General features: G+C 41.1%; 1 protein-coding gene across 1 annotated transcript in view; it reads left to right on the forward strand.

Moving 5' to 3' along the window:
• LOC112155624 (SPRY domain-containing SOCS box protein 4) overlaps nt 1-3,656 on the forward strand; it is a 37,841-nt gene extending 34,185 nt beyond the window's left edge. The window contains exon 4 of the mRNA XM_024287349.2: nt 2,586-3,656. Within this exon, the coding sequence (XP_024143117.1) occupies nt 2,586-2,713 (128 nt within the window). The 3' untranslated portion in view covers nt 2,714-3,656. The remainder of the gene's footprint in view (nt 1-2,585) is intronic.
• The last annotated feature ends 21,681 nt before the right edge of the window (nt 3,657-25,337 follow it).

The following is a 25,337-nucleotide window of genomic DNA, read 5'->3' on the forward strand; positions in this document are numbered from 1 at the left end:
CCGCAATCCAGGCGATCTGCGCAGCGCCGGGGGATCTCAAACACGCCTAATGTCTTACCTCTAACAAAATGGAGTCAATTTTTTTTTTCTCGCTTGTCGCCATGTTGGAACAGTAAGCAGTGATTGGTTTGAGTCGGTCTGAGTCAGAGGTGTTAAACTCCCAGCCTCGGGGGGCGGCCTCATCTACTGCTGATTACCTGGAGCAGGTGTGTTTAGCCAATAACGAGCTTCAATAGCAGGTTGATTGGAAAAATGCCTTGATGCCTTGATTCTGACACCTGTGGTCTAAGGGTGTGTTCAGACTGAAAACATTTGGTCTACTTTAAATAAACCTGGAATAAAGTTTCAGTCTGAATATGCATAAGCAAACCCTGGTCTGGGACCAGGAACCGCTCTCTGACCCATCTTTTGAGAGGGTTTTGGTTCATTTCCAATCGGATTGAACTTCAGTTCACTCTGAGATTCCTCAAAGCGCTAGGATCTGCTCTGGCCTTAACTAGTCATTAGTGGACATACGTGGAGCAGCGATGCAACAGCAACTCATTGAAATATGGAGGGATGGATGCAGGCTCATTAAAACAACTTTTAATGTGATCCACATTGCTTCTCACACTGTTTTCCTGACGATCTATATGTCACAGTTGTTACCATAGCATGCCTCCACTGTACCAAAGTATCAGTAAAAAGTGTTGTACCTGATGCTGATCCAGATGTTCAAAATTGACCAGAGAAATAAAAAGTTTGAATAAGTGAACTATCTTGACAAGTATTGGCAACCTGAAAAAATAAACTGCCTTCATAATCGTTGCCCAATGACTGAAGAGATTTTTAGTCACGTGGTTTAGTTTACATGCTTTGGTCTGGAACCTAATTCAGCAAAGTCTGTTTGACTGCAGTCAAAATCCAGACCAAACACAAGATTTAGGACCCGATCCAGACCAAATTAAGTGGATTCAGTCTGCAACAAATCCTTTTTCCAGTCTGAATACATCCAAAGTCTACTTTGTTCTGCAGGAGTGAGCATGTTACAAACTCTGGATAATCTGTCAAATGTTCAACGTAAGACCAAATACTATCATTAAGCCATCTGATTGGTCAGTTTATATTGAATATGAATATTTTTTTTTATTAAAGTGTCATGCATTCAGGTGCCCAGCCCACATGGGCTTATATGACACTAATGAACAAAAAATCAGGTAAGATGGCCATAACAAATAGTCATCAGTGAATACCATCAACATAAATACACACATTATCACAAATCAATCATAAATCAATTACAAATCAATTACAATCTTTCTGAGTACAGTGTGTCTTGTCTTAAATTCCACGCTTTCTCAATAAAGTTAACAAGATTTCATTTTTAAATAACCACAGCAAAATTTCTCCTTCACGCGACCAAAACAGATCTGGGTTTTTCTGCTGTATCACATGATACAAATCAATTCTCACATCATTATACAATGGACAGTAAAACATAAAATGAAATTCATCTTCCACTAAACACAAATCACAGACTGTACACAACCTGTCCTCCTCCGGGACTCCTTTAAAGCGCCCCACTTCCACCTCTAGGGGCAGCACTCCTGCACTGAGCTGAGCACACAGGGACCTCTGTCTTCTTTAAATTATATTTAACATATGGCTCAGTAGAGAAACTTTCCTTAAACTGTAAATAACTTCTTAGCTTTGGCTTTTGTAAGACATTAAGTTTCCATTGCTCTTTATAATTTTGAAACAAAATATTTTTAATATACATAATCTTGCACTGTAGATTGTTGAAAAACAAATATCCTAAATTTGCAACTGAAAATAGTTCAAGAACCTCTTTAGACCAAGGACATCTGTGTGCTCTGTCCCAGTTAAAAACTTTTCGTGTAAGTCTTTCCTCTGGTAGACTTACAAGGGGGTTTCACAGTCTGAGGACTTCTGCTCTTTGCCGAATCACACATGGCTCCCACCCCATGTCGCTCTCTATGGCAGCTCTGGTGGTAAATCTATGAACTTTAATAACTTTCACTACAGAAAAAATGTTATGAAAAAGAGGATAATCATGGAAAAAAAAGTATCAGAGCAAGAATGGTTATGCTGTCCAATAGAATGACTAATAACTTTTAATACTATGGGATTTTGGCTTCCTGGAACCAGCAGGTACTTTCTGTCTGGAACACTGGGGGGAGGAGTCACTTAGCCTGGTTCTCATTTACACCCAATGGTTCCACCATTGTTTGCTTACCCTAATGCAGACAGAAAGCCAGAACTTCATGCACCTTGCATCAGAACAATTGAAGTCCCTCTTGAGAAATGAAGCCTGATGAATGTTTGCAGCAGAAGCCTGAAGTTATACTTCATGAACTGTTCATATTTTGAACGGTTTCCACAATTCTCTCATTTTTTGCCAGCGCTAACTTCAACTCTGATTTGTTCTGAAATCTCTTTGACGTGGACCAATTATCAAATTTTTTTGATCTCCGCTCTGCAGCTCATTCTGAAAAAGAGCAGGGGTCACATTTAAATCAGTGATGTGTGCTGTGCTTGTTCTGGATGTGCTGTTCTGGGTTCTCACTGTGTCTCCACCTTTACAGCGGAGCCCCTCCCCCTCATGGATCTGTGCAGACGGGTGGCTCGACTCGCTCTGGGCAGAGAGCGCATCCATCACATCGACGCCCTGCCGCTGCCGCAGACACTGAAGAACTACCTCCAGTACCAATGACCACACACGCCCAAAGGGGCGTGGCCTCCTGGCTACAGGTCACCACCTGCTGATGTGGACTTTACAGGTGTTTACAAGGGCGCTCTGGAAGGGAAGGAAAGGCAGGGTCGTTTACATCTTTTGCTCATTTTCATTCTGGCTGTTTTAATCTTTCGGTTTTAATGTCTTTTATGATTTTAATTTCTTTTGCAGAAATGTTTGTGGTAAGTGAGTTGTGCGAATACTAATCAGGCTTTTTCCTTAAAACCTTGGAAGATGTTATTTCTGGGCAGTTTTTGCTCTGCACAGGTTCAGTAGAAATACACCGCCCTCATATTTATAGGTTTCCAGCAACACAGCGGGCTCTGTGGACACAACAAGTCACAGGAGAGATTTAGAAGACACTGTAGCAGTCATGGATCATGCATGCAGGGCATCTGTGTCTGCAGGCACACAAAGCACACTCACACTGTGACTGCAAAGTTGTGACAGACTAATACACAGCTGGAAAAACACTTAAAAATGTCGTCCCGTCTGTGCGTTTCCACGTTTTCTTCAGGTTTTATCAAACACACTTGGAGCTGATGAACTAGAAATCCTGCAGCCCTCAGTGTCCCGTACGCTCACACCTGATTAGGGAATAAGGAAAACGGCTTGTTTGTCAATTCCTCCTCCAGAGTTTAAAAAGCTGCTTTTTTCTGCCTAGTTTTTATCTTTGATCTACATTTTTTTTTTATCCTGAGAAAGGAAAAATGAAAGTATGCATAGGTTTGGAAAATTTTTGCCATAAAAACTTTTTTAAAAATGTGAAAAAGAATAAATTCATTTAAACCAACACCCCGAGTGCTTCCTGATTATGTGACATTGTTTTGTACTATTGTGCTGTCTCTGTGCGGGGTCAAATCAGGATCAGCTTAAAGTACATGAAAGACAACAAGACTGAAAATTTGAAAAAAATAAAAAATTGAAAGAAGTTCTTAACTCGAAGATGCATATTAAAAACTTTAAGGAATTATTGAACAATTTAAAAATAGAAAATTGAACATTTGAAAAAGATATTGAAAACTTGGAAGAAATATCTAAAATTAGAAGGAAAAAAAAGTACATTTGAATCTTGAATTTAAAAAAAACAAACTGTTGTCAATTATAAAAAATAAATGTTTAGTTATATTCTCAATTTTTCCTTTTTTTCGTTTTTGATTCTTCTCTCTCAATTCTCTGTTTTCAGTTTCAATTCAAATTTTTGGCTTTGTTGCTGAGCTTATCCTAATTTTACGTGGGGGCGGGGCTTTGAGCACATTGGTTAATGGGACATGTTTCCCATGGAGTGACAGAGGGGACACCCCAGTTGTGTCCTAATCCCCCCCTCCATCACTATATAGTGCACTATACAGTGCGTTCGCCATTTTCTTGTGCTGTTCAAAATTGAGTACACTCCAAATTTCCCAGAAGTCTGTGCGAAACACTAGCGTACATCGTAGATTAGCGGATATAAACCACAATGTATTGCGGTTGAACAATTTCTAACAAAAAATGTGTTTAAATTCAATATTTGAATAAACCGTATACATTTTCACCATCAGAACACAGTGGAGTCATAGATAAACGCCGTGAAATGTTCATATTTATTTGATTTTCACTTTGTGAAATCGGTGACGTCACATTTGGTGTTAAGAGAATGAAAGAAAAGTAGTGAGCATCGTGTCCGGATTACCTTTAAAATCTACCACACTATATAGTTTTTTTAGTAGTTGGGGGGAGGGGGGTTCACTACACATTTTCTACTCATTTCTCAGACACACATGAATATTTTTACACTTTTCTCTCATTTTTTACTCTGATTGTTCAAACTTTCATAGAAAAATAAGTCTAGCATTAGGATGAAAACAAGGATCTAATCACGATGAAGGTTTATGTAACGCTGTCGAGCTGCATGTGCCCCGACAGCGTGTAAAACGCCACGGAGGACGCTAAGTCGCGCTGAAAATAATCCACCAAACAGCGAGACCCCCAAAGGTGCACCAGGATATTAGTGAGGGTAAACTGCATTGTAGTGACACTGTTCTCCCCAAGTTTGATGGGAATGGGGCGACGACATGAACAGACAACGCTCTGCAACAGAAAAAAACGTTGCATCACCACTACCTCTTTGGGAATCATGGGATGTATTTTCCGGTAGCCAATGAGCTCAAAGTCCTGCCCCATGTGAAATTAGGATCAGCTCAGCAGCGAAAACTGAAAACAAAACTCAAAGCAAAAGTTTTCAAAATAATTTTTCTCAAATGCTCAATTTTGTTTTTTCAAATTTTTAATAATTCCTTCAAGTTTTCAATATATTTTCAAATTTTCTTTTTTTTTCTTCAAATTTTCAACCTTGTTTTTCATTCACTTTAAGCTGATCCTGATTTGACCCCATATCTCTGTTTGTGTTTTGATATTAAATATTTTATAATAAATGTACAAAATTCGATGGATTTGATTTAAAACACTCCTAAAGAGACTTTCCCATCCAGGACAAAGCTGCTGACATGTTCAAAGCTCATCTCAGTTTGGATTTTTTTCTGGCACGGTTTGCAGAAGGTCCATTAGAGTTTGTCCGTGTTGACAGTATAATCGCTCAGAGGCATCTCTGTCTGGCTCTATGAGACACATGACCACTGCTAATGCAGCGGATGGACGTTTACATCTAATGCTTCAATAAAAACGTCAAGGATGTCGAGACCAACGTGAAGGATAACTGGCAGGAACATGGTCATTAACCCTCCGACTTTAAAGCACTCTAATAAAATGCAGACAAAGATTCACTGAGGTTTCAATTTGTGATTGGTTCACTGGAATGGCATATAGTGCTTTTTTAATAATGCAGAGATGGAGCCTGGAGAAGGAAGTGACACCATCTCACCTGATTCAGACTCCACTGCTTGTTTTTTATTTTATTGCTGCAGAAAACAAGCATTTTGTTCATACATTCGGCAAGAATTCTGTCCCTCTTATATCTGTTTATTCTTTTTTTTAAAAACACTCTAATGGAAATCATGTTTTTTTTTATTTTTTATTGTGTTCTTGTGACATTTTTCCCAATAGAAAAAATGCATTTCAGAGATATTCAAATAGGGGTGGATTAGAAGCAAAAAATGCTGTTTGAAAAAGTGTATTCAGAAAATACAGAGTAGGCCACAAGCCTCCTGCTCCACTCCATTTCGATGCACCCACTTGCAGGCAAATAGATCCATGAACGTCTTTGTTTTCCTCCTCGGAGCTGGAATCTGGATCCGCTGGATAGTTCCAATATTGCTCGCCATTTAGTTTCTCCAGTAGTGTTAGCTTAGTAAGGGGCTGTAAGCTAGTGGGATAGCGTATACACAGAGAACTCTGTTATGGATGACAGGGGGATTTACTCTGGTACATTTGGAATGATTACCTGCTGCTCTGCAGAAACTATGTATTAGTGGTGGTACAATTAACATTAAAATACCACTGGGAACACTTTGAAAATAGATGAAACGATAATTGGGGTGGGACAACAATCTCCCACTAGAGACCAACATTAATGTTATTGTTTAAACTGGTTATCTGTAGAAAAGACATCTATTCGCACACTAAAACAATCAGACTGCAGCCTTTCTACTGTGGAGATTCATTGTTGGAGCAAATATTAGAGATTGAACTAAATACAAGATCGCTGACAATCTCCCTCCACCTAGGGTTTAATGCAAGATCTCACCTGGTGGGTACAAATGATCTTAAGGAAGAAACGGTCCAGAAATACCTGGGGGAAGTGGTCAATGATCCAAAGAAAGCTGCGACTAGTGTAACAAGGTCACTACTAGTAACACACTACACAGTCGTGGATTCATTTCCTGCAGTGCTCCAGAGGTCCTCCTGCTAAAACCAGAACATCTCCAGGTCCTTCTGAAGTTCTCCAGAAACCATCTGGATTATCCAGAGGAGGATTGGGAGAATACGTTCATATGAGACAGTGAGAGCATTGAGGATGAAATGTGTCTGGATCCTCCAGCATCGACTTACTTTCTGCACAAATAAACTCAGAAAAACCAAACAATGTGACTTCCTGGATTAGTCCTCTGTGTACTCGTAGTTAAAGTTCTGAACATTACAGACCTCTCTCATCTTTTTAAGTGGGACAACTTTCAGAATCAGTGACAGCCAAATACTTTTTACCCCGCTGTGTGCATATATGTGAAGCCGTGATGTGAGGATGAGATTGGTGCTTGGAGGCTCGCTGCTTGCAACAAAGATGAGGAGGAATCCATAATTCATGGTGGAAAACCCCTGGCTGCTCTGCCTGGTAAGTGATGTAGACTTTTCTTTTTCTTTTTTCCAGACGACAACCAAAAATCTTCAGAGGACAAAATTCCTTCAAGTGTATAAGTGGTATCGTGCCCTACTTTTGGGTTTGAATATCAGCAGAGGACTCCATCGTTAAAAAGCCTGGAGAAATTCTGTAGATCACATATTTATTAATTTTCTCATTGTTTTGTCTTTTTTTTACTTATTCCTCAAGTAAATTAATAAAAATAATATTGTGATTTGTTTCCCAGTTTAAAATAAACTTTGTACATTTTTCTTGTTCAAATGCTTCCTTTCTTTTAGGGGTACTTAGAATTTGGGAATACTGAGTGGTTTTTATATAAAAGGAGGGTGAAGGGAGTTTCTGTTTTCAAACTTTTAACTTAATATTAAAAATTGGCACCAGTGCATCATTTGTGAAGCAGGAATCAGTGAAAACTAAGTTTTTGATGCAAAAATTGCCTCTTAAAACGTATGTATGTCCTGTTGTTACTGAAACTTCCGACCCCCTTCACACACAAGGCTTTAGTTTGTACATAAAAATGTTTCAGACGCATCATTTCAACACCATGTTGGCTCATAAAATGTTGAAATTCTTTGCTAAAACTAGAAAACAAGTCAAAATATTTTTGCTTAAAAATATTTAAAACATGTCAAATAAAACTTCCAAGAAGAAACTGAAAGGGGAAAAAAAACAAAGTACTGAACTTTTTTTTACTTCTAATTCCAACGTCTGACCATGTTTGAAACATGACAGCTGAGTGGATCATATCTGCACGTTAACTTCCTTTTGTGAAGGATAGAGGAGGAGGTGTAATGGTTTGGAACTTTTGGATGAAAATACTGAAAGGAGTCTGCAAAGCAATATGTCTTTACCAGAAAACTTTACATTTACAATCATTGTAGGAAATAATTCTAATGAAGCAAACTTCTTTAGAAAGAAATTTAGACATGTTGCTAAATTCTGTGATTTTTTTTTTCTATCCTTCCATTACTTTTTTTTGCTTCTTACCTTCTTATCATTCCTGTGAGTGTGAGAAAAAAAGCAACAAAATCACCTGCTGTCCCGGACAAATGAAGAATGGCAGAACGGGAGATAAAGCAGGTGATTTTCTTGCCCTGCTTATCACATCTTTACACAAGAATGTGTGTAACACCTAAGTCAGGTGTGATGAGGCGGGAAAAAAATGTCAAAACAGGAAGTAGGCTAAAAACCAAGACAGAAAATTGCCAAGAAATGGGAAATGTTTTATAAGAACGTTCTGGTCAAACCTTAAATATGCTGTAGAAGTCTTAGAGTCCAAAAATCAAAATTTACTGTACTTGATCTAATTTGCCCCATGGGTAAAAAGGATGTAAACAAAATACTGTTTGTGTTTTCTGTAATTACATTTTCTCCTGTGAAATATTGTGCCCAAAACTTTATTCATGAGTAGAAACTGCTTCAGAGGAGCAACTTTAAAGGAAGATATTTTTTTTTTTTTATGATGGAGGACAACTATAAAGAACATTAATCTTAAAATTGCATTTCTGATCATTTTTGTTAATCAGTAGCAAACAACAAAAAATGCAGTTTGAGACAGCTTGTGGGTGTGATGTAAAAAATACAGCGGCCAGCCACAAGCCTCCTGCTCTGCTCCATTCTGATGCATCCACTTACAGACAAATAGATCCCTGAACGTCTTTGTTTTCCTCGTCTGAACTGGAATGTGGATCTAAACTGTATGGCTGGGTATCTCTGATATTGCTCACCATGTTTGTTGCACTGCTAATGTTAGCTTGGGGTTGTGAGGGGCTGTAAGCTGGAGAGAGAGTGTAACAAACAGATGATGGAAAGAGGAGGGGTTTCTAACACGGCAATAGTCCCGCCCACAACTCAGAGGCAAATTACTGCCGCTCTGCAGAAACTATTTTTTTTATTTTTGGCTAAAAAAGGCATAATCATAATTTAATTAATGGAAGTGGGGCTTTAATGAAGTCTAATGAATTGATTTGATTTAGGAAAAATGTTGGATGGTGACAGCTCAACCCAACCCATCTCAGCTTTATTTACATAGCACCTTCGAAAAATAAGACAACAACACTAAGACAAGGTAAGTAAAAAAACATTTTTTCAAATAAAAGTTTTGAAAAGGATCAAGGGCCAAGCAAAGGTCAGGGTTGTTGGTTTTCAGAGGTTGGAGGACTCTGACCAGATGATCACTGGATGAGACTGGAGCTGTTGTGTTGTGCGTCACCGTTTATGGAAGGGTGTCAAACATGGCACCTTTAAGTCAGTTGGTTTAATCCAGACCAGTCATGAAAAAAAATATATGACATTGAAAAAAAAATCAACTTTCTAGCCCATTCATGTGGCTATTTGTGGTTCTTTAAAAAAATGGCCGTAATGCTCAATTCTGCCACTAGAGCAAGGAAAAAGATGCAAACGGAGAAAAAGATTTTTGGAGATTTTATTGTATTTTGTACACTTGTGAAATGTGTTGCTATTGTAAAATATGTTGCTACACAGGATTTGAATCCTAATATCGACGGTCTGGTGAAGACCAAACCATGCTGAGTGTCAGGAGAGAATTCTTATTCTTATTAAACATCTTGTGCTCACATATGTTTGGAAGTTAAAATTTTGCTTAATTGTTGTTTCATTAAGTTCAAAAACAGGAGAATTACTATAGTTTGAATGCTTAGTAAGCAATCGCACTATAGCAGTGGCGGGCCGTCAGGGCCTGCAAGGCCTTCTCTGCTGGCCTAAAAATATCTGAATCACAGACTGATATTAATTATTTATTTCCGTGAATACGTATTCTATAATTCCAAATGCTCTGTCTTCGTCCTTTCATTGCTGTCTCCCTGGTTGCGCTGCTTCCAGACGTGTATTTTCCTATTTAAGCATTAACCAATCACATTGCAGCACCATTTGTTGCTAGGGTCAAAGAAATCTGCCTGAAGGCCTTCACAATCAGTTTTGCGGGCCCTGTAGCATAAAACAATGGTCCACCAAACTGTTGCTTCAACCAATCAGATCTGGAGGAGACCACGTGATAGGCCAGCTAGCAGGCCCACGGAAACGTCAGGATTTTCACGCGCTGTGATTGGATAATCGGAGAGTGTACTAGGCAGACCTGGTAAACTGAATCTGTAGCGACCTGCACAGGCAAATATATCGAATTTAATAGCTGGTTTGTCAATCCACAATGGCTGAAGGAGGAGAAGAAATGGATTTGGTTGCAGACTTACTGTCAAAGCCGTTTTCAAGACGGACTTTTCAAGAAAAGCTGGACATTGTTAAGCGGGGTCGGGCAACTCCGAAGCTATCAAGCTTGTCACAACCGGGAAAAGGATTTGTCCGCCACTTTCAGTCCACTAACTATGAGCGGTACTCTTGGCTCACAGGCACCGAGGAACGCTCTAAATTGTATTGCTGGGAGTGCTTGTTATTTGCCTCTGATCGGCATGGTGTTTGGAGCCACACTGTATTTGTGAATTTGTCTTGCCTTATCAAGGCAGCAGCGAGGCATCAAAGCAGCGCCGGACATTTACAAGCAACGGTGCTCTCCAAAACTTTTGGGGAAACCAGAGTGGATCTACAGCTGAGCGAGCAAGTGCGCAGGAAAACAGAGCTCCATAACGAAAAGGTGAAGAAAAACAGGGAAATCTTGAAAAAACTGTTAGACTGTGTCATTTTTTTGGGCAAGCAGGAACTTTCATTTCGGGGGCATGATGAAAGCGCTGGGTCCACAAACAGTGGGTCCACTGCTTCTGTTGAACGGACATTCTCAGCCCTGAAGCGAATTAAACTTATGCCAGAAATACGTCAGGGCAGGCTCGACTTTCAGCATTAGCTTCCATGGCGATAGAAAAGGACTTCTTGATGGAACTAAAACGCACGGATAATCTGCACGACAGAGTGATTGAAATCTTCTTGAGGATAGAAAGGATGGATTTTGTGTACAAATAATCCGGATTTTTGGTGAGTAAAATTTTGCTATATACCTAAATATTATTGCAATTTTATCAGGTTATTTTTTATGCTTTTTTATGTGTATCGCAGTTGTACCTGCAGTAGAAGTTTTATAGCCATAAAATAGTTATTGAGGGTTGGATTGATTCAGATGGAGCACTACTGAAGGCCTAGGTGTGAAATGCACGGCCCGCCACTGCACTATAATGATTCTTCTGCCCCTTTCTGTACATTTTTCGGCACGTAAAAACTCAATCACACTTTCAGCGATTTCAGCAATCAATATAAAAAAGTTCAGCTTGTGCTTGTATTTTTGGTATTCATAAACTTTTTAGTTTTTTAAAATATTTTAAAATATGCCCCGTAGTAAATGAATGAGAAATTGCTCAAATCCTTCAAAAACTTTGAAACTTGTGAACTTTCGCGAACTTTCAGCAAGACACCACTTAAACTTTAAAATGTTCAGTGACCACTGGGTTTTCTTAAGAGTAACTGGCTTTTAGTTTTCATTTTGACAACTTTGGATTTTATCATTATGCTAGCTGTTTTTTGTTGTTGTTTGTTTTGTTTTGCTATTTAGGCATGTTTCCAATTTTTTGGCTAATTTGTCATTTAGTTATTATTTTAGCAAGCTATTAACTTCAGCATTTTCAGCAAACAGATTTGGAGTCTTTAGCACACATTCAGTTTACAGATTTGACACTGCATTATTGCAAGTAATGCTATATATCTAGTTTTCACTGATTTGCACATTTATATTTTAGGCAGGGTGTTTAATTTTTTTCTTTAGACCCCTCTTGAGTTAATTGGCGTTGCCTCAATATCAGATGTAAAATATTCAGTCTGGATAAAATTGAATAAAACATTTTTTGTTTTTGTAGAATACATTTTATTTAAAATCCATTGGCCTCCTTGAATGAATATGTAATAAGCGATTACTAGGGTGGTTGAGGCATTTTTTCCAAAGAAAAAGCAAAAACAAAGCTACAGATAACAAGTTCACCCAAGGTTATTTTGCTATTGTGTGGCTGGTTCGGCCCACTTAAGATCAGATGGGTTGAATGTGGCCCCTGAACCAAAATGAGTTTGACACCCCCGGTTTATGGTACTGATGCAGTGAAACTCCATAACTGTATTCTTGATTGAAGTACAAGAGATCTCACTGAGCTGAAACTCCTGCACACTCCCACAAATCTTTGCTAACTTACAGCATTATCAAGTTTTGTTGTACTGCTAGTGATCTATTTTAGTGCTAAAGAATAGACTTTTTTCTGAGGAGTCATGATAGAAGCTCCACAGTAAAGTAGGACACGTTGAGCGAGTGAAACGCCTCTCAAACTGTGGTGTGTGTGCAGCAGCTCAGCCTCACTGATGGCGCTTTCTGAAGTCAGCTATCAGAGCGGAGCGCCGCAGCCTCTTTGCATGCTGCTTGAACGGCGTGTTCCTCCAGCTGGAACACGGCGCTGATAAGCGAGGAGGAAGCGTGGAGAGGAGGGAACAGAAGAGCTCTCAGGACGGGCGGAGGGAGGCAGAGTGGGGCAAAAACAATGAACCTAGAGAGTAAGATTTAAGAAAGTTGTGATGGAACAAGTGGAGAAAGTTTCTCTTGTTTTGGAAGAGCTGAAAAAGCAGAATATACTTTAATCAAGGAGCATGAGTTTGACAGACTTCCATGTGTGGTAAACAACGAGTTTATGAGAATATGCACAGTCTGAACTTTAATTTGTACGTTTTATTCTTCCACACTGGTTTAAAACTGGAACTCCAGTGTTTATGTTCTTTGATTTACCCGTTGATCGTGATGACGGGTGAAAAGTTACAGTATATTAAAGGTTTTGTGTCTTAGTGTCACCAAGGAAGCCTCTCACCACAGCAGGAGACAACACTAAAATTAGACCTCTTTTTAAAGTCCCACTCCCATCATCTTTTATCATAGTGTTCTCAGTGTTTTTTTTTATCACGATTATGCCGTTTTCAGCCAAAAAAAAAAAAAAAACCCTGTGTCATTTTCTAGGACACATTTTCTGCAGAGTGGCAGAAACTCATTAGAAACTCACCTCTGAGTTGTGGACGGGGCTATGGGAGAGGAGCAACCCCGAGCCCCTTTCCCAATGATGAGTTCTCTGTTTAAAGAGTGACCAAACAGGGAAGTTGGAGGCTGACTCCGCCCCCAGCTGAAATGTGAAAATCCATTCAGAGGGGTGGGGCTGGAGAACAGGACTGTTATCATTACTGGAGCTGCAGACCATGACATGGGACTTAACCATTAAAAAAAACAACTTTTTAAGCTTTTAAGTGTATTAAACTGTTAATTTCTCACTATTAAGAACCCCAAAGCTGTATTTTGATCTGTTCACACATTTATGAGTAATCCTCTAAAAACCTGCACTCTCAACAGCAGCCCCTCCCATACCCACAAAAACAAGCAGGTCATCATGTGCTGATGTCACAGAGTGGGAACAGCCCCTTTCAGGAAGAGTCAGCTCCTCCCCCAGTCTAACACAAACATCCAATTTCTCCATGTATCTAGCAGTGATCAGCAAAAAACTTTAATTTTAGATATAAAACACCATATATGTTAAAGTTGTGTCTTTTCTTCAATAAATTCAAGCTCAAACAGGTGTTCGTTACTTTAGACGCGGGGCTGCTTTAAGACACCGACCCGCCCGCCTCTGTCGGGCACATTCGTACAGAAGCCAAGCGTATTTGTGTTGTGAACCAGTGTAGTTTTGGCTGGGGCTACTAAAGGCAGATATATAGTATGTGCATCCATCTTTGAAAAAAATTGGATACTGTTTATTTTCATGTGAGAAACGAAGAAAGAGACTCTAGGACACAGGTGTCAAGCTCCAGTCCTCAAGGGCCTGTGTAGGTAGCAGATGTGCTCGGCCTGTCAGATCGGCTCGGGGCTGGCGCATAGATGACGTGTAAGATTGTGATTGGTCCGGACCATTAGACCACTGTCACGTGACACGGGGAATTACACAGACACTTCCGCCATAACAATGCACGGATTCTTCCCGAGTAAAAACCGAGGAGGTCCGAACATATACGTTAGGAATCACAAAAGGAGAAGGGATATTTGCAATCAGCCGCAAAAACCTTGACAACGAAATAATCCAATGGAGAGGAATCATCACAGGATAATGATCGTTATTTTAATAGAGAGAAATCAGGCTGAGAAGCATGAAGTTTGAGGTAAAGTGGGTGCTAGAGAGTAGCATGCTAGCTTGTTGTTCGTCGCACATTAAAAAAAAAAGAAAATAATTATTCGCACGTATTTCTTTCTAAATACATCCTGCCAATGTTGAACTTCTTTCTGGTCGCACGGACCGGATGAAGTCCCGCAAGAATATGCAGCTCACTTTCTGCTCCGTTACACAAACACTGAGGAGAGCAGACGTTAGAGAAGGAGCTGTCAATGCCAAAATAATAAATAATAACCCCAGCAGACCTCAACACTTTTCCCTTTCTTTAAAAAAAAAAAACTTTATTGTAAACATCAGTTTCAGTACAGAAAATCTGCAAATTAGCCAACTCGTTTGTTACAGTTGTGTGACGTCATCACTAGTCGCAAGCCCCCGAGCCGATCTGACAGGCCGAGCACATCTGCTACCTACACCGGTGTCCTACATGTTTTCCAACCAAGCTAACATAAAAGCTCCTTATTGGCTAAACACACCTGGTCCAGGTAATCAGCAACAGATAAGGCAGGATTTCTGGTAAAACAGCCGGAAGTCAGCCGTTGAGGCCTTGAGTTTGACACCCCTGCTCTACGATGATGTCATGAAATGGGCGGCAGCCACACCCAGTGGCAGCTGAAGCTTCAGAAATTGAGTTGTTTTACTTCCGGGTAGGAAAAAACTCATGGAAAATAACTAATATTTCTTAAATAATTTATTTTTTGAGTTCCAAAGGTAATATATGATCGTATATATGGATATAGTTCACTCTGACAGGAACCATGGTCGGCCCCCTTTAAATGGTTTGACCAATCACAAAATTCAACTGTAATACCTTGATTCAACCTGTAGGGGGAAGCACACAGACAGTTTTAGGGTGTATTTTCAATAATATGAGAAATACAAGTTTATTTTAATTTGTCAAAAATTTGGCTGCACGGTGGCGCAGTGGTTAGTGCTCTTGCCTCACAGCGAGAAGGCCCCGGTTCGAATCTCGGGTGGGGGATTTGGGACCTTTCTGTGTGGAGTTTGCATGTTCTCCCTGTACATGCATGGGTTTTCACCGGGGACTCTGGCTTCCTCCCACCGTCCAAAAATATCCTTCATAGGTTAATTGGTGACTCTAAATTGCCCCTAGTGAATGGGTGTGTGATTGGGGCCCTGCAACAGACTGGCGACCTGTTCAGGGTATATCCTGGCTTCGCCCCTCAGTAGTCAGGTAGGGCTTCTGCACCCTGTGACCCTGAGAGAAGACGAATGAAAAATTTGGCAATGACCAAAACAGCACCTTTAAAGCCCCATTTATGGAGGTAAACAGACAAAAAAAGTTGATTCAGGGTTTGGTTACCCTTGTGGAGCAGGAGCTTGCTGGTGTGCTTCTATGTTACTAATGAACTCTTTTTTTCATCTGTTTCTGACAACAATTTGAATAAGAGATACTCAGAGATGCAATTTTATTTTTTATTTTTTTTTTATAAAATCATCAGAAAAAAATACCGCGGGAACATGTTATCAATTTTCATTGCTCACTGTTTTTTGTTCCTCCTTAAGAGGACAAGCTGGAATTAATGTGTCACACTTCGAGATTTTTTTTTTTGTAATTTGTCTGACCTCCTGCCTGTTATGTCACCTTTGCAAATGTCACCTAATGCCTATTTGATAAATAACAAATCAGCTGTTTGAACGGGTGCATCTAAAATTAATGGTTAGTAGCAGGTTCTGGGCCTGTGGGCTGCGCGGCTGTGAGGACCACAGACGGCTTTTCCCGTGTGGACTGAAAACACTTGCAGAGGATGACCTCATCATTTCATCAGAATAAACACAGCAGACACACTTGTCACTGATTCAGTGCCAACCCCCCCCCTTCATTTAAATCCTTCATATTTGCACTCATGCTGTTGACGTCAGAACACAAAGTCATCCGTGCCCACTGGCCTGTTCTGTTTCTTCACCGCCCCTTATGTAAATGCCACACCGGCAGCCAATGGGAGGCAGAGATTTAGGTTACTGACCTTCAGAGCTTTATCCTGGTCTTGAAGGGTTTATTCTCTTTTTAACTGTGCCCAGTGTGACAGAAAACAAAAGCTGTTCTGTGGAGTCTGGAACTACGCGTCACATTTCTGTCTAATGAGGCAGTAAATGAACTTTGGTGGCTCCTTCTATGAGGGAACTTTATAAGAATGAGTTTATTTTCAGCCACTAACAGCCACGAAAAAAATTAGATTATAAACCACTGAGAATTTGTTCCACAAGTGCTTCAGATTCGACTCTAGCATTATTGTTCCTCCATTTGGTTCTGCTGCCACCTAGTGGATATTCTTTATTACTACAATAGACGACATTTGACAAAAAAATGAAGCAAACTGAAGACATTGTAATCCATTCTCTGAACCTGCTACATCCCTTTCAGATTAGCAAATCTGTTGCAGGACCACACACACTCACACTTAAGGGCATTTATAGATACAACTTAATATATGACGCATGTTTCTGGACTATCGGAGAAAGCTCACTCATGGTGAACTTGCAAACTCCATAAAGAAAAGCCCCAACTGTGATTTGAATCATGGCCTTCCCACTGTGAGGCAAGAGCGCTAAACTCTGCATCACCATGGACACAAATTAATATTTTGTGCGGACCAATTACCATTTTGTGCCCTAAAAACATACATTTTAGCGTTTTGCATGCAAACATTAGCAGTCTGCATGCAGAAATGAAAATTCTGTGCACAAATTAGCATTTTTTTTCCACTAATTATTATTTTGTGCTCAGAAATGACTAATTTGTGGAAATTAAATGCTATAAAATGGTAATTTGTGTGCACAAAATACTAATTTGTAGCCACAAATTATTATCTTGAGGGAACAATTTTTTTTTATATGGTCCATACTCAGGGCGAGCGAAAAATTGTTTCATATTTAATGTAACTTCATTGGGGATCTGATCTTTTTGAGTTTTAGAAGATTTTAAATTTCTTACAATTTGTGGAAAGTAGGACTCGGCTGTGTTTGGGGTCAGTCTTCCTTAGTGATGATGCAAAAGGTCACATGATCTATGAGCAAAGACTGACATTAGTAAAAAAAAAAGTTTTATGGAATAATCAACGACAAATTATCTTTATCCAAAATGGGAAGATGTATGAGAGGACCTGTTCATTCATGTTTCATGTGTTTTTCAGAAGAGAAGACAACAAAAACAATCCAGGAGGTTGTGAAGATCACTGCAGGAGTCTCATATCATCAGCTTATCCAACGCCACAAACGCTTAATGGAGAAGTTAAGCAAGCATGACCGTAAACTGAGCCTGAATTACCATAAACAGATCAAGTTTGGGTTTATTTAACGTGAGCCAGTTGGGCTGATCCGGCCACCAAAGAACCGGCTACTCTGAGTGATTAGCCCCATTCCTGAGAGCAACTTTTTCTTTGCAGCCACTCCTTTATGGCGGCCTCATAATTAGAGTAAAGAGGATTAAAGTGTACTTGACTGTGAAATGGTGCGCGGCTGCTGCTGCTGCTGGGCCGTGGAGCGTGAGGAACTGTAATTGTTGGACAGTTTAAAGCTGGTGTGAGAGGTGATTATAACGAGGAGTTTGTGCCCCTCCACCCCCATGCTTTTTAAACTCTGGTAGCTGCGGCCTACATCAGCACATATTCAGCTGCTATGCTGTTGAAGCATGGTGAGCTGTAAAGATGTGGGTAAAACTAAATGAAAAATAACTGAGTGACTGTCATGTTTGACTTTAAATAAATAAGTGCTTAAATGAGCAGGAAGTAAACTTTTTTTCTGTCTGCATGAAAACTGCTGCTCATGATAAGTTTCCTGCTCTACAGCAGTGCAGGGACTGACTTGTTTTCTTTAGCAGCTTGTTTATAAGAACTGTAATGGATTAATGTCATGATAAATCGGAAACCGTCTCTTTTTGCTGCAAGCATCTTGCAGTGAGAACAAAATACTCAAAAATGACTTCCACCTAATTTCTTATGTTTTATTTGTAGAGATTGTCTCTTTGAGGGGTTTCCTTAATGTCCCACTCCGATCATCTTTAATAAACTGTAAATGCATTTCTAGTGGTCTTTTTTTAAAATTAAGATTAGGCAGTTTTCAGCCAAAAAAAGAGAAAACAGGAAAAAACTGTGTTGTTTTCTTGGACATAGTCTCTGCAGAGCAGCAGAAGTTCATTAGAAATTCCCCTCTTGAGTTGTTGGTATGCTGAGTTGTGGTACTGTTGGCATGGAGCAACCCCGCCCCCCTTTCCATACCCATTTTGGAGAGTTCTGTGTTCACTCTCTTTCCAGGTATCTTACAGCCCCGCACAACCCCAACCTAACACTACCACTGTAACAAAATGGTGAGTGTTCTGCCTCCCCAATATGGCATGCTTTTTGTTATTAGTTTAATATGGTTTTAATTGTTATTTATTCTTGTTTGAGGCAATAAGATTAACGTTTCATTGTAAAGTTCTAAGTATTTTGTCTTACGCTGCCCTCTAGTGGCCATATGTGGTATGATAAGGTGGGGTCTGCCTGGGAAAACAGCGCCAGATGCGTGCGGGCTGAATGTGCGCATGCGCTGAAAGGAAAAGCTGCTTTATGTATCCGCAACACTGTGAGAAGCGATGATTGATGAATTAAAAAGTGGCTCAAGAAAAAACGAGTTTGGGAGTTTTTGTAGCCCTTTATGTTTAGCTCGCTGCATAAGCTGAATTAGTGCATTTGGCTGAGGGCAGAAGAGTAAAAAAATCATCAAGTCAAGATCGCGGACGAAGAAAATAAACAACATGTCCGACCACGGAGGGACTGAGCATTTGGAACTCAGGTTAGAATGCAAATCCTCTTCTTCACGTTGTTCAAGTATTTCAGCTGCTAGCCTAGCTGCAGCTCAAGCACGAGCTAAAGCTGAAGCTGCCATCGCCAGAGCAGAGTACGCCAAGCGCCACATAGACATTGAGATAGAAAAGGCACGCATGGAGGCTAAACTTAATGCTCGGAAACAAGAGGGAGAAGCTGAAGCAGCGCTCGCTGCAGCCAGAGTTCTAGAAGCAGCTTTCATGGAACAATCAGAGTTTTTTGAAAAGTCAGAACTTCCAGTTACAAAAGCCTCTTCAGAAAGACGCGCTGAGGATTATGTAAGAAGCCATTTTCACAACAATTCGTATAGAGAAGAAGAAAGTCATCAAGAGGAGAAATACAGAAGTAACACAAACTGCAACAAGCAAACAAACCCTCTGTCACCCACTCCAAGGCCACATGAGCACCAGTCGAGCTTTTCACAACCGTGGCAGCCAAAAGTTTGCCCACCTCACTCACCCAGACAACCCATTAATGCTCTTTCCTCAACACCACAGAGACCTTCAGACATCACAAACCTTGCTGCTTTACTCTCGCGTTGGGATCTGCTGACGTCAGGGCTAACAGCGTTTAACAACCGAACTGAGACTTATGAAATCAATGTTTCATAATGCCACGAAAGATTTAAGTCTGACTGACAGTGAAGAACTGGACCTGCTAACTAAGTGGCTTAGTGGCGAATCTCTCCAACACGCATTAAGCATCAGAGCTGTTCATGTTAACAATCCAGAAGACGGCCTTCGTCGTTTGTGACAAAGACTGGACAGAAATTATGGCTCAGTGGAAGCCATTGAAGCTTCTCTGATCAAACATCTCGAAAATTTTCCAAGAATTTCTCCTAAAGACAACCATCTTCTACAGGAAATTGCTGACTTCCTCTTGGAGCTCAATGCAGCAAAAAATGAAGGATATCTTCCTGGTCTGAACTTTTTGGATACTTCAAGAGGAATTAATCCCATTGTTGAAAAGCTCCCGCATGGGCTGCAGGAGTCATGGATTAGTCAAAGGTCTAAGTATCAAAAAGACTATGATGTGCATTATCCACCATTTTCTTATTTTGTTCAGTTTGTGAATGACCACGCAGAGATGAAAACAGATCCCAGCTTTATGCTGCAGAACTGGAAAGTAGAAAGCCAGCAACGCTTCGGAACTCCAATTTCAGCAAACAAAACACAGATGAGCACAGCTAATGCTCACCCTCCAGATCCTGATAAACTGTGTCCCATTCACAAGAAGCCGCATCCACTGGCTAAGTGCAGGGGGTTCAGATTGAAGTCATTGGATGACAGAAAGACTCTTCTCAAACAACTCTCTATCTGTTACAGGTGTCTTGCTTCAGATGAGCACAGAGCTAAAGATTGTAAAGCCACAGTTCACTGTTCAGAATGCGACAGTAACGTGCACATTTCTGCCATGCACGCTGGACCCCCATCATGGAAGGCTGCAGACGCTGACAAGAAAATAGATGTGCATGGCGGGGAGCCAGATCTCTCTAACTCCATAGTGACTTCCTCAAACTGTACTGAGGTATGTGGACAAGGTCTGCGCGGCAAATCGTGTTCAAAGATTTGTTTAGTGGCTGTTTACCACAAATCAGCCCCTGAAAGGAAGAGAAGATTGTATGTAATCTTTGATGACCAGAGCAATGTTTCACTGGCTCGTTCACACTTTTTTGACATTTTTGATCAGTATGGTGAAACCCTCCCATATACGCTAAAAACATGCTCAGGCACATTCGACAAAACAGGGCGAAGAGCATTTGATTTTTATATTGAAGACATCAATGGCTGAGTCTCTATGCCCCTGCCCATGCTCACTGAGTGCAACCAAATCCCAGACAACAAGAATGAAATACCAACTCCAGAAGCTGCAGCTGCTCATCCTCATTTGAAACATTTATCCACACAAATACCGCCTCTCGATTCTTTAGCGGAAATTCTCCTGCTCCTTGGTAGAGATAAGGTACGCCGTCAAGTAAATGGCCCTCATGAAGCACCTTATGCCTAACAGCTCGACCTTGGATGGGTCATTGTGGGAGATGTGTGCTTCGCAGGAGCACATAGGCCGACCGTGAACTCTTACAAAACGAAGATACTGGATAACGGTCGCACCACTCTACTGTCTCCCTGCACCAACAAAATGTATACAAAAGAGAAGTCAACAGAGAACTTCCTCATTTATGAAAGATGTCAAGCAAAGGATAATCTTGGTGAACAGATTTTCAAACAAACACCCGATGATGACAAGCTGGCATTGTCTGCAGAGGATGAGACGTTTCTTAACATCATGAACAAAGAGTTCACAAAGGATGAGTCAAATGATTGGGTCGCCCCATTGCCTTTTCAAGATCCTCGTCAGCATTTGCCTAACAACAAAAAAGAAGCCTTTAAACGTCTCATGTCATTACGCAAGACCCTCAAGAGAAAACCTGAGATGAGGAAACACTATGTGGAGTTTATGGAAAAAATCTTCGACCAAGGACAAGCAGAGAAAGCACCTCCTCTCAAACCCAACCAAGAGTGCTTGTATTTGCCAAATTTTGGCATTTACCATCCTCAAAAGCCAGGTAAAATTAGAGTAGTTTTTGACTCGAGTGCTCAGCATGAAAATATGTCCCTCAATCAAGTGCTACTCAAAGGCCCTGATCTCAACAGCAGTCTGGTCGGAGTACTTCTACGCTTCAGAGGTGATCCGTATGCTGAGATGGCAGACATAGAACAAATGTTCTACAACTTTAAAGTAAGAGAAGACCATCATGATTACTTGCGCTTTCTGTGGTTTAAAAACCATAACCCGGATGCAGCAGTAGAAGAGTTCCGCATGACTGTGCATGTTTTTGATAACTGTCCATCGCCATCTGTTGCCATATATGGTTTAAGAAGAACTGCTAAAGAAGGAGAACAAGAATATGGCAATGATGTGAGAGAATTTGTCGAACGTCATTTCTACGTAGATGATGGTTTGAAGTCATTTCCATCTGAATCTCAGGCAATAGACGTGCTCCGCAGAACACAGAAGATGTTGTCTGAATCTAACATTCGTCTCCACAAAATCTCATCGAACAGTCCGGTAATCAACAGCGCCTTTTCACAGGAAGATTTGGCTACGGATCTACAGGGACTTGAAATCGGACAGTGTCCTACACCCATACAGCGCAGTCTTGGATTGGGATGGAACTTGTCTACAGACCAGTTTTCATTTAAAGTGGAACTCAGTGACAAACCTTTCACTAAACGAGGAGTGTTATCAGTCATTAACAGCCTATACGACTCTCTGGGCTTCGCTGTGCCAGTCAGCTTAGAAGGTCGGGCTATTTTGAGAGACATTTCTGTTGACATTTCAGAGTGGGACACGCCTTTACCAAAAGAATAACAAGATAAATGGCAACAGTGGAAAGACTCACTCAAGCATCTTCAAAATCACAGGATTCCTCGAATGTACACTTCCATTCCAATGTCCGAAGCACAGAGAAAAGAATTACTTGTTTTCTGTGATGCCTCCATCAAAGCAGTTGGAGCTGTTGTATGCCTTACGCTCACAGATGCAAACGGATCCAAGGAAACAGGTTTCCTCTTCGGCAAAGCCAGACTTGCTCCAAAACCAGACATCACCATACCTAGACTGGAACTTTGTGCAGCGGTCTTGGCAGTAGAAATAGCAGAACTGCTGTGTGATGAGCTTGACACGTCGATAGACCAGATGACCTTTTACACTCTAAACTGGTACATCTGTCATCCTCCACGTGGCTCACTGGACCCACTTTTCTAAACTCCACACACAAAGATCCAGCGCCAGATAAGTTTTTCGAACTTGTTAACCCTGAAAATGATGCTGAACTGCATCCTCTGGTCGTGTCTTGTGTCACCTCTGTGTCTAAAGGCATTCTTGGAACTGCAAGATTTGAAAGATTTTCTAGCTGGAATGGTTTGATCAAAGCAATCGCTAGGCTGCAGCATCTCGTTAAAAGCTTTAAAACAAAGGTAAAAGATAAGGATTTTGGTTTGCAAAAAGGTGACAAACAAATCACTAGAGAACAACTCCAACAGGCCAAAACCACAATAATCCATGCAGTTCAAGGAGAAGTGTACAGGGACGACATCATTCACATTGAAAAGGGTGAGTCAGTACACAAACAAAGCCCACTTAGCAAATTGAGTCCTCTCGTGGACAGCGACAAAATTCTCAGAGTCGGAGGACGACTGAAAATGGCTCAGCTGCCAACTGAAGAAACGTATCCCATTCTCATGCCCGGCAAACACCACATAACTCAGCTCCTGATTCGACACTTTCATGCACAAGTGTGCCATCAGGGCAGACACTTTACTGAAGGCGCAATCAGAGCTGCAGGTTTCTGGATAGTAGGTGGAAAGAGAGCAATAAAGCAAATTAAGAGGCAAGCGTCGAGAACAAATTATGGCAGATTTGCCAGAAGACAGAGCAAGCACGGACCCTCCCTTCACATGTGTAGGTCTAGATGTCTTTGGCCCCTGGCCTGTTGAAGACAAGAAGTGTTCAAGCAAGTGCAAAAAGATGGGCAGTAATGTTCACATGTATGAGCACCAGAGCTATACATATTGAAGTTATAGAATCAATGGACACATCATCCTTCATTAACGCTCTACGTCGCTGTTTAGGCTTTTCTATTTCATGTGCGCTTCCCCTCTAAGAACTGTTTTTCTGACCAAGTCAAGTGTTTGTGTACTGCCCCTTTAAGAAGCACTGTAGCTTTTCTATTTCGTGTGCGCTTCCCCTTTAAGAACTGTTTTTCCGGCCAAGTCAAGTGTTTGTGTACTGCCCCTTTAAGAAGCACTGCAGCACATAACGCTCAGAGCACGAGCGCTGAGCCGAAGCAGCAGCGATTGGCCGTTGAGTCAGCGGGTCAGATGTTTGAAGGAAAATTTGTATTTTGTCAGATGGGTTAAAAGTTCAAAAAGGCATTCCCTGTAAGTTCATGATTTATTGAGATGTTTGTGAAGAGAAATAATTTGGAATTTGTACATTTCTGTATTGTCGTTTTCAGTTTCACACCTGCCATATAAATGGAAGCAAACCCATCGCGGCGTCTGTGGTTCCTTGTGTGGAGGTGTTTATCTTACTGGATAACGGGAAAGGCTCCCGTGAGTCCAGCACAGTCGCTTTGTTGCCTTCAGAAGCCCTGTAAAACTGCTCAGGTCAGATTGTGGCACAAATTTTATTAGCGCTTGCAAAGAACTCAAAATTAACAAATCCGGTTGCCAGAACGGGCTGCACGGTGGCGCAGTGGTTAGCGCTCTTGCCTCACAGCGAGAAGGCCCCGGTTCAAATCCCGGCTGGGACCTTTCTGTGTGTAGTTTGCATGTTCTCCCCGTGCATGCGTGGGTTTTCACCGGGGACTCCGGCTTCCTCCCACCGTCCAAAAACATGCTTCATAGGTTGATTGGTGACTCTAAATTGCCCCTAGGTGGGAGTGGATGGGTGTGTGATTGAGGCCCTGCGACAGACTGGCGACCTGTCCAGGGTGTACCCCGCCTTCGCCCATCAGTAGCCGGGATAGGCTCCGGCACCCCCGCAACCCCGAAAGGGACGAAGCGGTCAAGAAGATGGATGGATGGGTTGCCAGAACACCCAAGTAAATGCATACCTTCAAGACACTGGCTGTAAGTGGCAGTTTAATTCACCACATGCCTCCCACATGGCAGGCTCTTGGGAAAGTATGATCGGTGTGAGTTGACGAGTTCTTGATGCCATTCTATTCCAACAAGGGAAAACCAAACTCACACACGAGGTGTTGGTGACATTCATGGCGGAGGTGATGGCAATTGTTAATGCCAGGCCATTGACTACAGTTTCCACCGACCCAGAACATCCTGAAATTCTCACCCCTGCCATGCTTCTCATGCAAAAGGTTGGAACAGCTGTAGCCCCACCCGGTCAGTTCAACAAACAAGACCCCTACAGAGCACAGTGGAGACGGGTGCAACATATGGCCAACATCTTCTGGGGAAGATGGAAGAAAGAGTTCTTAAGTGGACTTCAAGAACATCGGAAATGGAAAACATCAAAGCCCAATCTACAAGTTGGAGATGTGGTCCTACTGAAAGATGGATAAGAGAAACGAAATGATTGGCCACTTGGATTAGTGACTCACACTTTTCCTAGCAAAGACAACAAGGTTCGAAAGATTGAAGTGAAGATTTCTCGCAACGGTGAAAAGAAACACTACGTGAGACCCATCAGTGAAGTGGTTTTGCTTGTGTCAAACAATGCTTAATATTTGTTATCTTCACAATAGTTTAACATTTGATTAAGAAGGATGAAATTTGAAAATGTCAGACGGGGAGTGTTCTGCCTCCCCAATATGGCAT

Source organism: Oryzias melastigma, linkage group LG13 (assembly GCF_002922805.2).
Source record: "Oryzias melastigma strain HK-1 linkage group LG13, ASM292280v2, whole genome shotgun sequence".
NCBI lineage: Eukaryota > Metazoa > Chordata > Actinopteri > Beloniformes > Adrianichthyidae > Oryzias > Oryzias melastigma.